At 36.8% G+C, this 18,994-nt stretch overlaps 1 protein-coding gene across 2 annotated transcripts in view; it reads left to right on the top strand.

Annotated features, from left to right (window-relative positions):
- Positions 1-18,994, top strand: part of STAG1 (STAG1 cohesin complex component) — a 208,640-nt gene that overhangs the window by 100,481 nt on the left and 89,165 nt on the right. For both annotated transcript variants that reach the window (XM_074911915.1, XM_074911914.1), the window contains exons 6-8: positions 6,055-6,131; positions 11,603-11,807; positions 14,652-14,803. In XM_074911915.1, the coding sequence (XP_074768016.1) occupies positions 6,055-6,131; positions 11,603-11,807; positions 14,652-14,803 (434 nt within the window). The remainder of the gene's footprint in view (positions 1-6,054; positions 6,132-11,602; positions 11,808-14,651; positions 14,804-18,994) is intronic.

Below are 18,994 nucleotides of genomic sequence, written 5' to 3'. Positions count from 1 at the left end.
TTTGATACAAGATGGAGAACACAAATGGAAAGCACTCTCCTCTAGAGGTAATTCTCATTACTGAAATGGCAACTTAAATGAGCTCATTCATTAGAAAAATAATATTCCTAGTTCTGTGACAGCAAAGTGAAGGGCAAAACAATTACCATGGTCTTCAAAAGAGGAAGATACTGTACTGAAAAAATAGATACACAAGTCTACGTGGGAAGCATGCCCAAGGGAAAAAAATTGAGATTTGTGTTCCAAAGACTCAAGTGCAAAATAACCTAAAGCAAAGAAGGAATAGAAATTACAGCAAGAGAATAACTTGTTTGAATCATGTACTATGCAGTGGTCTGAAAATCAAAAAGGAACGTGAAAAATCAAAGGTAAATATTCAATAATTGCAGGAGCATGTTGGACAAAAATCAGAGCAATGCATAAAATAAGTAAAACCAAATTAAGGGTAACAAAATTACTTTCTGTATGTAAATTATTAAACAAGGTCAGTTAAATAATTGGACTGCATTAAGAGAATACACTTTTCCTGTGTATACAGTGTGTCAGTGAATGGCAAGGAGTTAACATTGCGGAAAGATTTCAAAGAACGCATGCGAACATATTTTGGGAACTGACACATATTTGGTTTTGTTGTAGGAGGGTAGACTTAGATGAACCATTTGAATTCTTTTTGACAGTTGCCTGTGATTCTCTGATTGATAAGGTTTTAATTGCATGAGGCTGTATTTCCTTTGTTCTTCCATTGCGATTCTTGCGGATTCATTCAGTAAGAGTTCACTATCTAAAGCAGTTTTGAGGATGAATTAGGGTTTGTCTTTTAAGAAGATACTGGCTTTTAAATACTACTTCATTGGTGGCAGAAGTTGGGGAATGTAGAGTCCATGCAACAGGAACTATTGGAAAGTAAATCAATAAAAGGGTCTTCTGTTCCTGCATGTGCCACAAAAGCTGAAATTCAACTAAATATTTAGGCTAACTTATTTCTACAATCCCGACTTCTGATTTCAGTAAAGGGTTTCAGTTTTCAAGCACAGAAATCAATAGAAAGTTAGGAGCTCTGATGGGGTTTAGGAGTCTCATCATCTATGTGCTTTGCATGTCCCAGTACTGCTTCCGTTTAGATTAATGTTTAACACCTATTGATTCCAGTGAGGTAAGATCTACTTCAGTGTTCCTATGTGATCGTGAGCAAGCCACAGAAAATAAAGTTTTTTACTGGCGTGAGTAATTTCTGGTTAGTTCCAGACAGCTCTTTTCTGGGAACAGTAAATAAAAGTGTTACAGAAATGGACCATGACCCAAGTTGAGCGGTGAGAAATAACGTGCTCTTTATGGTTTGACTTCAGTCTTTGTTTATCATCTTTCATATGGAGATTTGTCACTAACGCTTTTGAGACAATTAAAAACTGCACTTATGGACATTGTAGAAGTGGATTATTTCTTATGATCTAAGTGGTAAGTGGGGAGAAAGGTATAGGGAATGCTCACTGAATGATATCAAGGGAAAGAAATGCTGCCCATCCAGCAATTCTGTAATCACTATCCATCCTTACAAGATTTTTATTAAACCTGCCTCCTTTTGACAGTTTCAGCAGTCAAGATCCTTTGCAGGGTTCTGATCCCAACTATTGATTTTCAGCTAATGCAGAAGAGTACATTGCCTTTTTCATATGATACCCTCCAGTGCAAATCTTCTAGTGTCTTTATCTTGATGTCTTTATGAATCTTTCTTCCGGTTACTGTTTTACCAGTTTGTGTGGTTGAGAGATACTAATCAGTCACCACGAGTTTAAGGTCCCACAATTAATCCTCCTTTGGCAGGAGACTCTGGGCTTATTTTATAACCATTGGCTTTAGTCTTGAACTGCAATTTTCCCACCACTTTTCTTGCAGCTTGCTCAGTTTGAGCAAGTAGTCCAAAAGATAAGGGATAAAATTGACTATGTAACTTCCATGAATAAAGGTAGCAGAGATTAAAACTGCCTGTATAGTATAGTTAGTATACTACATAGTATATAATTCATTACCAGCTGTCAGTAGTTTAGATTTCAAGAGTCTATTTACAAGTAATTTGTTTTCATTACTAGTGTTTAAATGGCTGTGGGCTATAGGTGTTACCACTTACGCAGTGGCTTGTTTCCGTCATATGAGCTTTCCTTTCCTATAGAAATACCAGAATTGTTATATGCAGGAGGCTGTTGGAGTGTAGTATTTGGTGTGATGGTGCTCCCTGATTTCCAGCAATGGTTAGTACCTTCTGTTTCATAGGAGGAAGAGCAGTCATGGGACAGCCTGCATCCCCAGAGTACCCTCTTTAATTCCCAATTAGGGAAGGTTGGTTGTTGCTCAAACTTGAGAGCTTACACATCTTACAAAGCTCTTGGAGATTTTTGTGCTTTTCTTTTTCAGGGCTTACTTTTATAAGTTTTATTTTATACATTTTATACATTTTATTTTTTATTTTATTATTTTATATTATGTTTAGTCTTATCTGTCTATAAGTCTTATCTACAGTCAATATCTGTTTTAAAGCCACGGAATCTGTGGTATTATATCTCCTGGAAATGTTATATCATGTTTTGTACACAGTTTTTTGTTGTTTTTTTAAAGTGTTTTCATCCAATTTTGTTTAGGACCTTTTACTCTTTCTCTTCTCTAGTTGAAATAATGTTGTGTCTTCTGTATGGTTTTTTTCACTTTTAAAAGCCAGGTTGAGTGACATGATTAATTATTGACAAATTAAATTGATATCTTAGCTGAAAGTTAAACTGGAATTTTGTCATTAAGGAAACATACTTACATGTCAGTGAGAAGACTCTTTAAAACACAGTCTGCGTGAATAAGTTTGAATTGAGCACTTAGTATTGAAGTAGAACAGGCTTTCAATTTGTTAATGGGCTAAGACAATTTAAATCCTCTTAACTAAATACAGAGTGAGAGCTTTTCATGACAGAGGTAAAACTCATTTTAGAAAAGGATAGCAGACTGATAGCAACATGAGTAAGGCAGAGACTGTAGGAATAGATCCCACACCTTCAATTGTATTTTACGGAAAACCTGTTATATTTTAAGGATTCACTTCAAAATAGGAGAGTTTCGCTCTTCACTAATCATAAAAACTATTAATTTGAATAGTTTTGACTGTTGCAGTGTTGAAATGTTGTGATGACACCATGACATGTATTGTGAGCAGAGTCTTCATAGCATATTTACAGAGTGTTAAATCAGTTTCCCAGAGAGAGGATTGTGTTTTGGTCAGGTGGGGGAAAGGTGGTGGTAGGAAAAGCAGTCAAGCCAAACCTATTACCTACTGCCAGATGAGTAGAAATGCTCATTTTGCTTGACATGGCTTCCAGTGAACTTTGTCATAAAAAATGAAGGAAAGAATGAGACATGACAGTGAATTGATAAGTTCTGTTCATCTTCACTCCTCTTAATGCTTGCTGACATTTCCTTGGCAGTGTTGAGCTCCTGTCTGCACTGGCATCCCTAGTAGATGTCAAAAGTTTGTTTCATCCTCTGCATGTCCCTGCCTGATGCTCCCAAAGAGCTGGACCATTGCTTGTTTGGAAGATGTGCATAGAATCTACACCAGCCCTATCTGTAACACCCCCCTGCACAGTGATCAGGAGGAATTCTAAAGTGCTCACGAGATAGACGATGCTGTCTCAGTTCTAGCCATGGAATGTCAAAAGCTTTTCCATGTTTCAAGAGCAACTGCCTGCAGTCTGTAGTCCTGTGTTTGGCAGCCTCTCTCCTTGGCCAGTTCGGTGGGCAGGTTCCATGTGTCTGTGGCTCAGTGTACACAGTTTGTGGTCTGATAGTAACGTGGAGAGTGTGTGCATCCGGTAGAAGCCATCAGCTTTCTCTGAGCGCTATTACTGCATCTGCAAAGTCCTTGAATTAAAGAAGCAGTGCTTTAAGCAAGTCACCTCCTGAAACAGATTCCTTGAGAGGAATTGTTCAAGGAAAAAGTATACTTGACTTGTGAAGAAACACGCAGGTCACTTAAGAAGTAACAATATCTGAGCCACTAAGTATTAGTGACCACAGTATAATTACATTCGGTATCCTCAGGGAGAAAGAGAGAACCACAACAGAATTGTGCAAAGGTGAAGGGAGATTTGAATTCAGTTACATGCATTAACAGGGAATTATAGGTATGGTATTTTTACTTTTTTTGACAAAGTAATGTAGTTATATATAATATGGAAACTATTTCAGGGCTATAAAAAAATAAAATAACAAAGGTCAATAGGTTACTTTTTCAATGAGGATTCTATTGCCAATGAGAAGTGACAGATGACAGCATGCAGTGAGAGAAAGAGGTGTTAATGCAGTTGAGGTGGATTTCTAAGAATAGCTGTCCACTATTCAATACTTTAAGACACACTGTGAAACTGTTTCACTTATTCAAATTAAAACTTTCAATACTGGGGGAAACATTAAAATATAGCTGCATTTACAGATTATTTCAAGGCTGATAAAACAGCTCTTCAACTGTCATATCATAGTATACTCTTGGGTTTCTTGTTTTAGATTAATATATTGCATTACTAATTGTTTATTAATGCTTTGGAAATTATCATTTCTCAGTTTATTAACTTACCTCGCCATTGTTAGAACTGAGGTTCACAGTGGTACCCAGTAGGAAATAGATAACAAATAAATATTATTTCATGAAGAAGCAAAACCAATTCAAGTAATCAATATCGAAGTTGCGTTGTAAAACAGTATCCCTGCTAAGATACAGAAGTTTGGTGTGCTGTAACTGTGTTTGCACATTTTGAAATGCATATGTTTCTAATGCTTGTTTTTCAAGGAATAAAATATCAGAATGAAAACATTCTCTTAATATTTAGTATACTTTAAATTCTCTTTATTTATGTTTTGTACAGGGCCTAATACTATTAGCTGTTCAGTTGCTTCTATTATGGTTTGAATTTTTGGAGCCATGCAGTGGATCATTAATCCAATTGAACTTTTTGCAAAAGCAGGGAGCCTTACTCTTTGTAATGTTAATGATGTTGGGATGGATATTGTAGCTCTGCAGTTTGTTTAATTTTTCTTCATTTCCTCCATTAACAAAAGAAGATTGTGAAGTGGCAAAAAGAATGTGCATTAGCAAAAAAAACCTGTTCTCTCTGTCGTCTTGTGTTATATGCTTGGAAATTTAGACAATGTCTACCTGCAAAGGCAATAATGTGTAAAAATGTTTTGTTTATACAGACTGGTTTTAGGATCAAGTCTCAAGAATTTTCATTTATTGCTGTCAAGTTGTGATATTTTCAATGTTGGTAGCTTTGCTCCATTTACAACGAAAAGTTAATCCTATCAATTTCGCTGTTCAGGTAATAGGGGGGGTATGACATAATCCAAAGGAAGGAATACCGTAAGTGCAATTGCTGCTTTTGGTCCTGAGCTGGCTCACATCTTGACTGAGCCCTTTGGAGCCTTTGGTCTTGGGAAGATTTGCAGACAGTAGCACCATATGATGCAGTTGTGCCAGCTTGGGTCTGCAGGTGCTGTAGCTTCATTCCCACCATGCTGTGCCTAAGTCAATAAGCCATGCTGGTCCTGAGCTAAGCCGTTTGAAAACCCCTCCTGTGTCTCCACATAGAGGTCATGGTATATCTGTAATCCAGGTGACCCAGCATAAAAAGTGGAGAGTTACTAGTAGTGGCTGTGGAACTGAAAGTTGGTCTTAATTTTATTTTGTACACAAAAATAAAAACATTTGGTAACTGCAGACGTGGCATGAGTCCAACTTGCTATCACTCCTGTTACACTTGCTCAGTTGAAAAGAGTAAAAATGTGGAAAATTTTACTTAACTCCTAGTTGGATAGTGCTTTACAGGACTTTTTTTTTTTTTTTTTTTTAACCCAGTTCTTCAAGAGACAGTCTTGTTCAATGTGTTCCTGTTATTAATTGCATTATATACTCTTTCATATGTATTATTAAACTCTTAAGTTTAGCAGCAGAAAACCACTGATATTTTGACATAACAAAAAATGGGTTGTGTTAATTTATTTTGTTCCTTCATTACGTTACAGGTACTGTAAGAATTGAAATGTTCAGGAACATGCAAAATGCAGAAATCATAAGGAAAATGACAGAAGAATTTGATGAGGTATAGTATACAAATAGGCCTTTAAACATTATGAAATATATTACAATATACTTTTGGTTTAAAATAAAAATGCAATGGGCAAGAAACCAGTGGATAAGCAGTGTCTCAGTATGAGAAATTGCATTGACAAGCAAAGCAGCGATTTAAACTATTGGATGAAGAATAACAAGGCAGCATGATGAGCTTTAGGAAAGAATAATAATGGAAACCCAAAAAGTAATAAAATAACTTGAAAAGGTAGGTATAGTTGCTCATCTTGAGAAGTCAGTTTTGTGGATTGAGTAGGCCCTGGATGCTGAAATATTGGTACTGAGAAGTTTGTGAATTGGCCAGTTTGTGACAGTACGCTTATGTCCTTATAAATGCATGGAGCATTCAGTGGTAAGACAGCCTAGCCAGATCTGACTCTACCAGAACTAGCTTGGGTCCGTGTTAGTGCTGGTCTGGATCTGTGTAGTCCTCGCATATCTTTGTAAGGCTTTAGGAGTATCCTTGTCTGTCTGCATCCCAGGGATTAGAGAGGTTAATAAGAGGAGGCAGAAAGTTTTCTCATCCCACTGAAATTGGTGGTGTTACTCTGGATTTTGAAGTTCACCTCTCGGAACAGCTATCATACAAGAAAGAACTCCAGATTCCAGAGACAGGACTGCAAGCTTGGCATTTGCAGCATTTTGCATTGTTTTCTGTGTGCAAATTGATGTTTTGTTCATTTGAAATGGCAATTTAAACCAAATAGTAACTTGACATGAAAATTACCGTTTTGGAACAGTGTTACAGAAAGAAATACTCTTCCAAAAGATGTAAGCGTTTTGTTTGAAACAAGTTTGTTACAACTCAGATTGGGTATCTTCTGTCAAAATAAAAGTGTTCCTAATGGTGAATGCTTTTTAGCTTTGACATTTTTCAAACTGTAATTTCTTTGATTTTTCATGTATAAAAAACTTAAATATTCTGAGTGTTCATTTTGTATAGTGAGGAAAACAAATTCTGAAACATCAGTTTTCTGTAGGACAGCAGTATCTTTTTCTGTCCAATTCTAAATGAAATGTCAAGACTGTGATTCAAAAACTTAAGCAGGAAAACCATAAATGTGAACACTGCTCTTTTTCAGGATTTTATTCTGCAGGATTTTAATCTTGTTTGTGGCCTCGAACAACAAAATGTTTCTGTACTTAACTACAGCCGTGTAGATGCTCCTTTTGCTGGATTCAAGTATTCACTCAGGGCCCTTTGTGTACAGGTGGGATAGGGTACAGTGAATAAAGTTTAGGTGTACAGTGATGAAAGAAAGGTTTGTATCAATTCATGCTGACTTCTAGGTGAAATAGTTTTGCTTTTTAAAACACCATCCAACCAAAGTTAATGCAGTGAATTTTTACTAGTGTAATTTGAAAACAAAATCAGATACTGTCTTCAGTTTAGTCCCATTGTACAAAATAGAATGGCCAAGGCACTTTCCAAAAGTCAAAGAACATTGATTTTGCCCAAGGGAGGATTGTCCCACAGTTGACAGAAGAAAGTATTTCTCAGAAAAACCCTTTTCAAAAACAGTCAGAGTTTTCCTCTCAAAGGAGAAAAAAGCTCTTCATTATGCGCAGTATGAATGTACATATAAGCAACATATCTCAAAGAACTACACTTACTAGTACAGAAGCTTTCTTTCTTCATTATCTAAAACTTTTCTGAGCTTCTGCAGTTCTAACAAAAAGTTTCGGTTATATCTTCTGCCTTAACACTTGAATGGATTTGTGAAAGAAATTGTGGGGTTTAGCATAAAAACATGAAATTGTTAGTCTTAGACGACAACCCAGTGAATATTTTGAAACCTGGAGTAACTCTGTTAGCAGTGGAAAATATTTTAGAATTTAGTGTTTTCAACTGATGCGCATATATCAGATGATCACAGCACAGTAAGTTTGTAATTGTTATATGACCTGTTTGTTCATATTGCTGGTATTAATATTTCAGATTGATCTGTGTTTAAAAGGATGTTGTAGTCACAAAAATTATAAGCTTTTAGAATAAGAGCAGCTTACATTACTGTTCAGGGTAAAACACATAATGAAACAAATAAAATCTTTGTCAGTCTTCAGCAGACTGTAAAGTTGCAATTGTGACTGGTGTAGCATTAGTACACTTCTTGGCCCTCTGCTTTGTGTCCACCATGTCAAGACTCAGAACAACTATCCTTTTGTTTCTGGGAGAGTTGTTGGTAGCAGACACCATTTGCCAGTGACAGTCCTTTGACTAAAGTCTACCCAAGCTACATTTGGCAGATCTGCATGATCCTTCCCCACCTTTCTTGCTGGGGAAAGAAGAGAACCCAGGCAGATCTACTTCTTGCCTCCTTTCAGCAGTGCTATTGGCTGTGCTCCCTGACTCCATGCAGACTGACTAGACTGATTCCTTGAGCCCAGCCTGCCACTGGATTAATTTTTATTTTTCTGTAAGTCTGTAGTAAGCAATGAAAGAAAGGGAGCCAGGAGGAGACCAACAGTGGTGGCTGGGCTGGGTGGTCATACGTTGTCTCAGTAAAGCACCACCATTTCCTGCACAGCTGAGAAACAGCCCTCAATTCTTTATTCTAAATATCACTGTTGGCATTTCACATGTGTACCTCTTCCAGTACCCCAGGACTCTCAGTGTACTTTCCCTCTGTGTCATCCTGAGACGAAGCAGTTGCCTGGAGCTGTTCCCACCAGAACATTTCCCTTGCTCTGCTGTACACTCATGCCCCTAAATCCAGTGTCAGTCTATGAGTAGGTAATGGTCTGACTGTGGGAGTGAAGGAGAACGAGAGATTTAGTGAGGCTCTTGTCAAAATAATTAGACCAGTCTACCTTCACTGTCATCTTTAGACTTGCCATTTTCATTTCTATAATCCTGGAGCTCACGGGGAAATAAAAGTACAAGTCTAATATTAACTAGGATAACGTCTTGCATTATCTATTCATTAGCACAGTATACTGCCCAGAATATACCTTCATCTCCACTGAAGATGTTCAGATTTGCTATTTTATTTACTTTTTCAAGATCATCACATTGTTCTGTCAGTGCTGCAGTAGTCAGCTGGGTGCTGGTCCTAATTTCTACATTTATGGCATGAATTGAAGCATTGATTTTCCTGATCTTGAGTGGAGGAACACTTGTGTGGGACTTATGATGGAAATAATTTTGTTCATTGCTGCCACAGGTTCAGTTTGAAACAGGGAATTCCATGGACATCCATCTGCTGCATTATTTGGGTGCTTGGCTTTTGAGTACAGGCATTTTGTAGATTAATTTCCTCATAATTCTTGTGCTAGAGTATGCAGGTGAACAATAACTTGTTTTGGTTTGAGTTTTCTAATCATTGGACCCTCAAGTAACACATGTCAATGTCACTGATGTATCACATTTTTGTTGGTATTCACAAAGAAAAGATTCAATAAAGGGACTTTACTGGAAATTTATTCTTCCCATTTCAGCCAGATGAGATATTCTCAGTGCAGTCTTCACATGCTTTTTGAAAGGACTGTCTAATATGTAGTTGTAGGTTGAAAATACATCATATAAATGTGAGTAGTTACACACAGCACTAGAGATTCTGAGGATCTGTTCCAAAAAGTTTATATACTATATATAAGTATTATAAATATATATAATATATATATATTATAAATATATATATTATATATTTAATATAATAATATAATATATATTATAAATATATATAAGTTTATATACTCTAGAAAGCATATATAATGTATGTAAGTTCACATGTAGAGTTCCCACAGGTACTGTGCAGGCAGGGACTTAGTCTGGAGGTTATTTATGAAAATAAGGTGTAAGTGGGGAGAAGGAGTCTGGGGTGTTCATATGGAGTTACTGTCAGGAAAACATTGAGGATAAAGCTTTAGGATTTTCATTTCAGTCCTAAATTTAAATAATTATAAGATTAATGTAGGGCTCATATTTACATGGCAAGATAGTGTGCCTTGCTGAAAATCAGTAACAAAAACATCAGGCATAAACATACAAAGAACACTTTGAAACACGTGGCACTGCTAATGATACTGCTGCATATTTTAGACTGTGTTTATCTGGGTTTCTACTACAAAACACTTTGATGTAATTCACAGAAGTTCTGAGGACTCACAGCTACAGTTGAACATGCTAGGAGATGTCTTTGTCAGGAGCTTTACAAGCCTCTGAATTGTTTATTTAAACCAAAGCTCCTATTTCTTTCAAATAGAGTATTCAAAGTTAGAAGTAAAAATATTGCTTATTACAATCATGTCATTCAGAATTATAACGAATGAGACAGTAAGGTCATTAAGAGTGCCTTATAATTTCGTCTTTTTCTAACGTTTGATCTGTCTTTGCAATTTTAATCTTTATTTTAGTATGATTGAAATGTGGGTGATTTGGTTAAATTTGATAGACAGCATTTTTTGCTGCAGGGAAATGTCGTTTATGACATTTAAGTAGAAGGTTGTTTGATTACAGCTCCTCTACATTTACATTACTGGCTTTAGATGGTTCAGCCTGGGAAATAAGACAAGTCCAGAGAGAACAGAAGTGCTTGTTCTTCACAAAAAGACAGAATAAATACGTACAAATGTATTTAACTTTGATAGTACTGACTTCTTATCTTGGGGGAGAGATTCAGGATGGCGCATTATTGCCTTGATGTTTTGGATAATCTGGAGTTGGTTTACAGATCAGGAGATTAAATCTAATGCTTTCCACGGAAGGAGAAAAAAAAGGATTTTCTAATTATGGGGTGGGGCAGTCTCACTGGAATGCAATATTCATTGAAGTGAGAATAGTAAGAGCAAACTTGGAGAGGAGTTAAATGAACTGACTGTTCAACATGCTTGCTCCAACCTTGCAATAAACTTTGGGAGATGGGGTGTATGAAACTGTATGGGGTATATGAACCTGTAGTAAAATTTCCACTACTTCTATCAGAAGGCAGGTTTTACCACTAGAAAAAGATATAAGATTTTTAAAAGGGCAGTATTGACTTTCTGATAAGATCTCAATTGTAAACTGGTGTAAAGCAAAGTTTGTGGGGAGGGACATTCAGTTGATTAGAATATTAACATGGAGTTGAAGTGGGGATAGAGAATGACACAAATCTTCAATCCTTTCTTTAGGCTTTGACCTTAAATACTTTGAAATATTTCTTTCTCATCCTTTCCCCTCACCTTCTAACCCAGGACACAAGGGAAAAAATTGAATCTTGATGTGTATTTTAGACTACACAGAGCTAATATTGCAAGTCTAGAACAGTTATAATGAAGTCTTCGAAAAAGTGTTTTATACCCATGGGCTTTTTTGTTTATAATATGTTGGTTTTGTTATTCCCCATTGGCTTGAAGGAAAAAGTGTTTAGCTTAAAAACCTAAACCATGATGGCTACAACATTATCAAAATAAATTAAATGGGGAGACTTATAATACTATTTTCATTTTCTTGTTCTTCAGGACAGTGGTGATTATCCACTTACCATGCCTGGGCCACAGTGGAAGAAGTTTCGATCCAACTTCTGCGAGTTCATTGGAGTGCTCATTCGACAGTGTCAGTATAGCATCATTTATGATGAATACATGATGGACACCGTGATCTCTCTTCTGACTGGTTTGTCAGATTCCCAGGTCCGGGCTTTCAGGCACACCAGTACATTAGCTGGTAAGTAAGCTAGCACAGAGAGGAGTTTTTTCAAATGAGCTGCTACTATTTAGCCACTTTGAGAATTACTTATTTTGATTGAGGTAGAATTTGACCAGCACTGAGAACTCTGGAAATCTTGATCAAATCCAAGTACCATATATGATATATCCATACCTAAAATACACTTTTTTGTTTGGAAAGGAATATGCTGAGGCATTAAATCTCAGGCATTTAATCTCATTTAAACGCTCCTGTCATACCCAGGGGCCTCCAGTGAATCCTGTAAATCGGAAGTGACATGCTTATATTCTGTATTTTGTTGTTAGTCGTTCATTTGTTGTATAGGATGTCTTCATAATTTTGTATTTTAGAGTACAAATTTATTCTAAATAGCGTCAAGAAAATTGTATTATCAAAGAATTTCAGACTACTGAAAAATAAAATCCATGCTTTTGTTCTTGAGAAGCATTAAGTTTGAAAGCACTGGGCCATCGTTTTAGGTCTCGCTGTCTTCTACCTCCAGCTATGCTGCACCTTTCAACACACCTGCCCACGTCTAAGGAAAGCACTGGGTATGACTGTAGATAGAAATAGGTTTTTCTACAGTATATTTCATCAGAGCTATATGAGATGTCTCCCATAAGATGGATGAATTGCTCTCTAGATGTAACTATTTTTCTTCAGTTACAAAGCAATACTAGGATGGGTAGCTTGGGTGTAGGTGTCTGAAGCTGGTTAGGTCAGGTGATAGCTTTCTGCTCATCTCATATGCTGGAATACATTTTAAAGGAAGATTCCTCTCCCTAGGATGTTTATCGATCATGTCAAATATATGAAGCCTTTGTAGGAGACACTTGTCATAATCTGAATATTTCTGCTGCCAGTATTTTTACCTGATTTTAGTTAGTCTTTCCACAATCAGCCTCTTACAATTTTGTTCAGATTTCCAGATGTAATACCCAGTGTCCAACAAATTAAATCAGAATTTGTTTAAAATTTCATCTCTTACTATGAATCTAAGAAAGAGGCAGATTTCCAGTGATATTCAAAAAAATAAGTCCAGATTTGATTGGAGTTTGATTTTAAAATTGAAACTCAAAACCTTTTAACTCACAGTGACTGAACTGTTTTGGAAATGTATCCCCTTGTATTCTTCACCTTGCTTAGTAACAGGATGGTTAAGAACATGAATTATGCAGGTGTAAGTTTCCAGGTTTAGAGTTTGCCTCTACATATTCAGTATTCAAAGGTGAACACTGTTTGAGCTGCAGATAACCTGCTGGAAATCTGTGCCTGTTACTTAAACAGAGATGGAAACTATTTTGTTCCAGCTGATACTGATGATCTTAATTCCAGGTGATTTTGATTTGGTATTTGCTAGGATTGTGGTTGATTGTTTCATAGGGGAGAGATGATGGAGTGAGGTATGTGCTCTGGTCTCTTTCGGTGATTGATTCATCTTTGTGTGGGACAGATGTTTGGAAAGTATGAGAGTCTTGATTGAAAAGACAAGGAAACAGCACCATACATTAGAGATATTATGCAAGACCTGTGCTATATGGAAGAAATAGTTGCCATAATTTGGAATAGATTATGTAGATAGAAACTTCAAGCAGGGATAAGCAAATTCTGAAGCCAAGGTTTATTACAGCTAATGGCTTTTATTGAAGCCACTGCTGGCTTCTTATGTTAGGTATACATGTAACTAGCACTTCCATTAGGAATAGGAGCTGCCAAAGATCTGCAGCATTTTCCAGTGATAATACATGCCGTTTGTTTGTTTGTTTTAACAAGCTTGAGAGCTTTGTTTTGGTTCTGCAAATTCCCTTCAAGCTAGTCTTTGCACATTTAATTATGTTCCTATCCTGCAGAGCAGAGGTCAGCATGATGCCATGGAGCTCAGTCTTGATAAAGTTTATGAAAATGAATTCTTGAAATAGTGTTTCTGAGGTCTTTGTTTTCAATTTTCCTCTGTGCTAGCCAATTTGAATGAGGAATGTTTCACTATAGCAAGAAACTTAGGGCAAGAAGTACATGTGGTGCTTGTAGAGTTACCAGCTTTGAGCCATAGCAAGAGAAGACACTTTCCGTAACAGTAGCTTCACTTCTCCATTTCTGTAGTGGCTTTTCTAACTTGAAGACAGTGGTTCACATTTAGCCAGAGAAGATGTGATAGTTTGCTACATTATTTTGCCAGTTTTTCAGTATTGTGAAATGTGAAATGCTGTGTAACCACACAGAGCATGGGAAAACCCCTCATTAATGTTTTGTAAACATAAAATAAGAAAAAAAAAATACACATGAAAAATACCATATCCAGTATGTGTGAAAATGCACAAAGGGGTATGTGAAGGGGAATGTAGAGTTCTATATCATATTTGTATACAACTATACAATTGACTTTACGAGTGATGTCAGACTTACTTTCAGAGTGCTGTGGCCCCTTGAAAATTGAGTAATCCTCAATAGCTATTAGTTAAGAGTTACCTTTAGTATGGAGGCAACTATAATGATTCTTAGTAGAGAAATGTATGTAACTCCACTGTAACTGGCTTTGTGGTGTGCACTGATCCTGCAGATTCACATGCTTGCTCACTGACCTTAAGCACTCAGAACTTGGATAATTCTCTGGAGAAGATGGCAAAGAACATTGCCTGGAGCTCAGAGCAGTATATATACTCTCTTTTCCGATCTTTAGATCAGCCAAGTGACCTGAGTATCGCTTGGGTGGGAATTGCCTTTCCAGATGACTTTGTGTCAGGGTCAAGTTGGTTATTTTCTGTGAGTATGGATCTGCTGAGGCAATATTTTTTTAACTCTGACTACAGGTAAAGAGTCATATTCTGTTTTCTGCCTTTGCAGCTATGAAGCTTATGACTGCTCTTGTGAATGTTGCCTTAAACCTGAGCATTCATCAGGATAATACACAGAGGCAGTACGAAGCTGAGAGAAACAAAATGATTGGCAAAAGAGCTAATGAAAGATTGGAGCTGCTACTTCAGAAAAGAAAAGAGGCAAGTGAAGAGATTAATTTTTTTCCTTGTTCATGTGCATTCCCTCCAACAGAAAGTCCAGGGTGGTTTGTGACTTGAGTACCATAGTGAGAAACAAGTGATTAGTTCCGCAGTTGTGTTTGTGTGATCTCAAGCATATTATTTGGGCTACATTTTAAAACCTTGTATTAACACATTCAGTTGAGTTTGTGTGCTGTTCTGCACGCACAAGGTAATTTCTGTTCTCATGCTTGTGTATATGACCAGTCAGGAAGAAAATTAGTCTCAAGTTGTAACTGTTTTGGTTATGCAAAAAGATTTTGAAAAGAGGATCACATGTAGCTCCTCACTGCACTGCCCATTTCTCCCTTTGATCACTGCAATTATTACATAGTGTCTCATTAGTACTTCTTTTTGTAGCTACTTTCAAGAAACACTGGAGTGGGGGCTATAGCACCTGGTCTCAGGGAGAAGAAGCTAGGGAGACATTAAAGTCGCTTTTAGTAAGTACCAGTCTGGCATTAGGTGAGCAAAATCATTAGAAGGTTGCTGTAATCATCCCTAAATGAAGTATTATATCCCAGGAAATTCAGTTTTAGAGTTATACTTAAAAGAAATTTAAAGATGACAAGTAGAAAATGAATACATATACACCCAAACAGCCATAATCTGTAAAGCTGCCATGTAAAATCATAAGATTGAAAAATTGAAGTATATATGACTTAGATTTAAATTTATTATTTTTAATGTATTAGTTTTGAATATATTTAATCCATCACTGTTCTACTCTATGGCAAATTAAGGATGTCTGGGTGCTTTACCTGTATGCACCTTGGATTCTTTTAGGTATAACTTTGACTCAAAATTGCTTGACTTTATAGTCTTTGTCTGGGGATAATTACAATTATGTATTTTTATTTTTATTTTACCCCTACGACCCATAACACCATTTTATTTGGCTTTCATAATTCTTAAAAAATCATCCATTAAGGTACAAAGCAAGAACAATCTCTCTGACCCAAACAACAAGGGGAACATTTTAAATTAAATATTAAATTCAATGTCAGCCTTAAAACATTTGCAAAAGCAGAATTGCTTTGTCAAAATAGCTGGGGCACAGTTTCTATTCCAGATTTGTTGATTGTTGCTTTGCATTTCCAGAGAAGGACAAAGTCACTAATTACACTGATAAATTTGGTTTAGTATCTCTCTGTCTATGGACGTCCTCTATATGCATTCCTTCAGCCATTCTTTTCAATGTCTTTTGGAGATGCAGTATTTAATTTGAAGCAATGATACCCAGGCTACCATGGAGCTCTGAAACCCTGAACAAAGAATGAGCATTTGGCAGACCTTAACTTTTGATATGTGTGTTTGGTCTCTCTCATATCACTACTCACTAAAACTAATCCAAATGTTGCATAGGAGTAAGCCAGAGAGGAGTGGTGGTGATTGAGTATGTCCTCACATACATGGTGTTAAGCATCGTCAAGGGCCATGTATAGAAGAGATTTATTAGGTTTAGATGGCATAATGGCTCTGTGTAAGAATTCCTAACATAATGCTGTATATTTCCCATCTTCAAATATGCTGAATTTACAATAGCATTCTGTGCTGGCACTTTCTTAGTTGATCCTTTTGATGTAGTGCCATCGTAATAAACCCTCATAGGCACATACACAGGTATGTGTTTATCTTCATGAAGTTATATAGGGACAGTTCGCGAGCTAAGTGTGGCAAATAATTCTGAAGTAGAAGAGATGGCACACTCTCTCTGAAGTGTTTCGTTCTCATGTCATCTTCTACGTACCTAATGTGCGAGCCGTGCGTGAAGGTCTATTTTCATCAATGACATTTTCAACTGAACTGGAAGATTTATGTTAACAATCTGCCACAAAATAGAGGAAGTTGTGTTTTAGTTGCTGCCAGTAGTAATTCAAATTTTGTGTTTGACATACATGTCTTTCTGAGCTTCTCAAAATGCTTGCAGAGTCAAGAAGAGAATCTTTCCCTTATTTTTACTTATGTTTAAGGGGGGGGGGGGGGTGTTAAATCACTTTTGCATTGGTAAGAGCAGGAATCCCAAAACGCAAACGATCTCTCAAAATGCCTGAAGTTAAGCACTCGAATTCAAGTACATGATCTAGAAAAGCTGAAAGTGTAAAAAGAAATTAAAATTTTGGAGAAAATTAATATATTTCAAAGAGCTGTTACTTTGTAACTGAAACTGTTGCATTTGAGAACAGTGTCTTCTGAATGTTAGCACACAAAATTAAAAGGGGTCTCACATGGGCCTACAGAATCTCTGATTCTCCTACACTAGCTTTGCCCCAGTACCTGGATCCCCATATCAGTTATACAGCTGATGACTTACCAAGTTTATGGCGAGCTGTAAATTCCCTGTAGAAAAAAACAGAAAAAGGGGGAGGAGGCCATCCATACTGTCCCCTCATCTCTGCCACTTAGTCTTGTATGGTGCTGCTCAACTTCTCAAAGGAATGCCAAAGTACACCTCCGTACCTTAACTTTCTCATGGCTCATAAAGTTCAGTCTCTCCAACCTCTCTTTTCTGGTGTGTTTCTATGTTAACTATTCATACCTAAAGTTCTCCAGGAGCTTCCCCTTTCCCTTTCAGGGCCTCTTTAGTTTTTCAGAAGTCCTCCTGAGGCTTCTTGGTTCATTCCCATCCTCATTTTACTCCACAGTCTGTGATAGGTTGTCTCTGGCCCCATGTTTCTGGGGATTTTGGCCTGCCGGGAGCCTGTGAAGTCAACCAACTGAGGAGTGGTTATAAATTCACACTCCTTTTTGGGTTATGTATTCTTGAACAAGCATTTAGTCTGTGCATGTTTGTGTTGAGCTGATGCTGAAAATAGTGGTTCTCCCAGAAGCCATCTCTAAACATGCTTGGTTTGTGTACCAGCCCTTTAGTATATTCAGAGCTGGTATGCACCCAGCTTTTCCCATGGTGCATGATCCCATGATGCCTCTCTCTATGAAATTAATTTCTCTGGCAGGTGTTTGACAATTTAGTCAAGAACCCTCAGTGCCTCTGTTTCCCCATATACAAAATGGAGACAGCACCTCCTTACATTTTAGGAAATAGGAAGACTTCATTTACTGAGTTTCGCAAGCTACTTTATATCTCATGTGGAAGATACTGTAGAAATATTAATAAACATGGCTTGAAAAATACAAACCCCTAGGTGAAAGTGTTTATTAGCTGATGCTATGCAGGAAGTCAAAACAGCCGATCATCATTCTGCCTCTGGCTTTAAGATGTTTTATCTGTTAAATATATATGTCCATAATTATACAGGTTTTATTATTTTATGCATATATGCACTCTGTACTAGCAAGGCTCTGTTGTGGTTTTCATACTGAAAATGTGGAAAAAATACACATTCATACATGTTGTGATATTCTGTTTTGACATTAAGAAACACCTTGATGGAAGATTCATGGCTTTGAGCGTAGTAGCAGTTCTGCTCCAAAAGCTGATTGTATAAAATTGGCGTCATCTTATTTAACAAAGCTGCATTTTGGTGTGCTTAAGTCATACTTATTTAGTTTAGTACAAAAGCCGACAGTATGAGAATACTTTAATTGATTCCAATATGTTCCTTTAGGATATGTTAACATATTCATTGACATGAAGTAAACTTCCCATAGTACTTACAAAATGTGCTCATATTACACAGGAAATATTAAGGGGTTTTTTAAAAAACAGTCTTATTTATAAAAACATTCTCATAACACCTTTTTCATTTGAGTTTGGTTTGGGTTTTTGCAATCTGAGGCCTGGACATCAGGAGTGCTCCAATGTGAAGCACCCATGCTCTGATTCTGGAAAGTTTCCTGGTTCAGAAACTCCGTTATCATGGGCGCTGGATGTTAAAGCAACTGATACGCATACTTAAGATAAAGATGTTCTCAAAGTATTTCCCTTAAGTAGGACACTGAATTTTTTGGAGGGGATTCCTGATCTGTAACCAGCTTCATTTTTGCAGCTGTCATTCACTCACAGTTCTATCTGTTTAACTATGAATACAGGACTGCTGACATTACTGAACACATAGTCTCTACTTGTCTAAATTTCAGTAGCAAAAAAACGGTGATGACCACTTCCAAGGACTAATTTAAAACTAAATTAAATGCTGTTTATAGAGAATGTTAACTGTCTTCCATTAAAGCATTGCATATATATATGCA

This window comes from Athene noctua, chromosome 8 (genome assembly GCF_965140245.1).
Source record: "Athene noctua chromosome 8, bAthNoc1.hap1.1, whole genome shotgun sequence".
Classification (NCBI taxonomy): Eukaryota; Metazoa; Chordata; class Aves; order Strigiformes; family Strigidae; genus Athene; species Athene noctua.
Note: the sequence above shows the minus strand (reverse complement) of the source record. Positions and strands in the feature narration are given on the sequence as shown.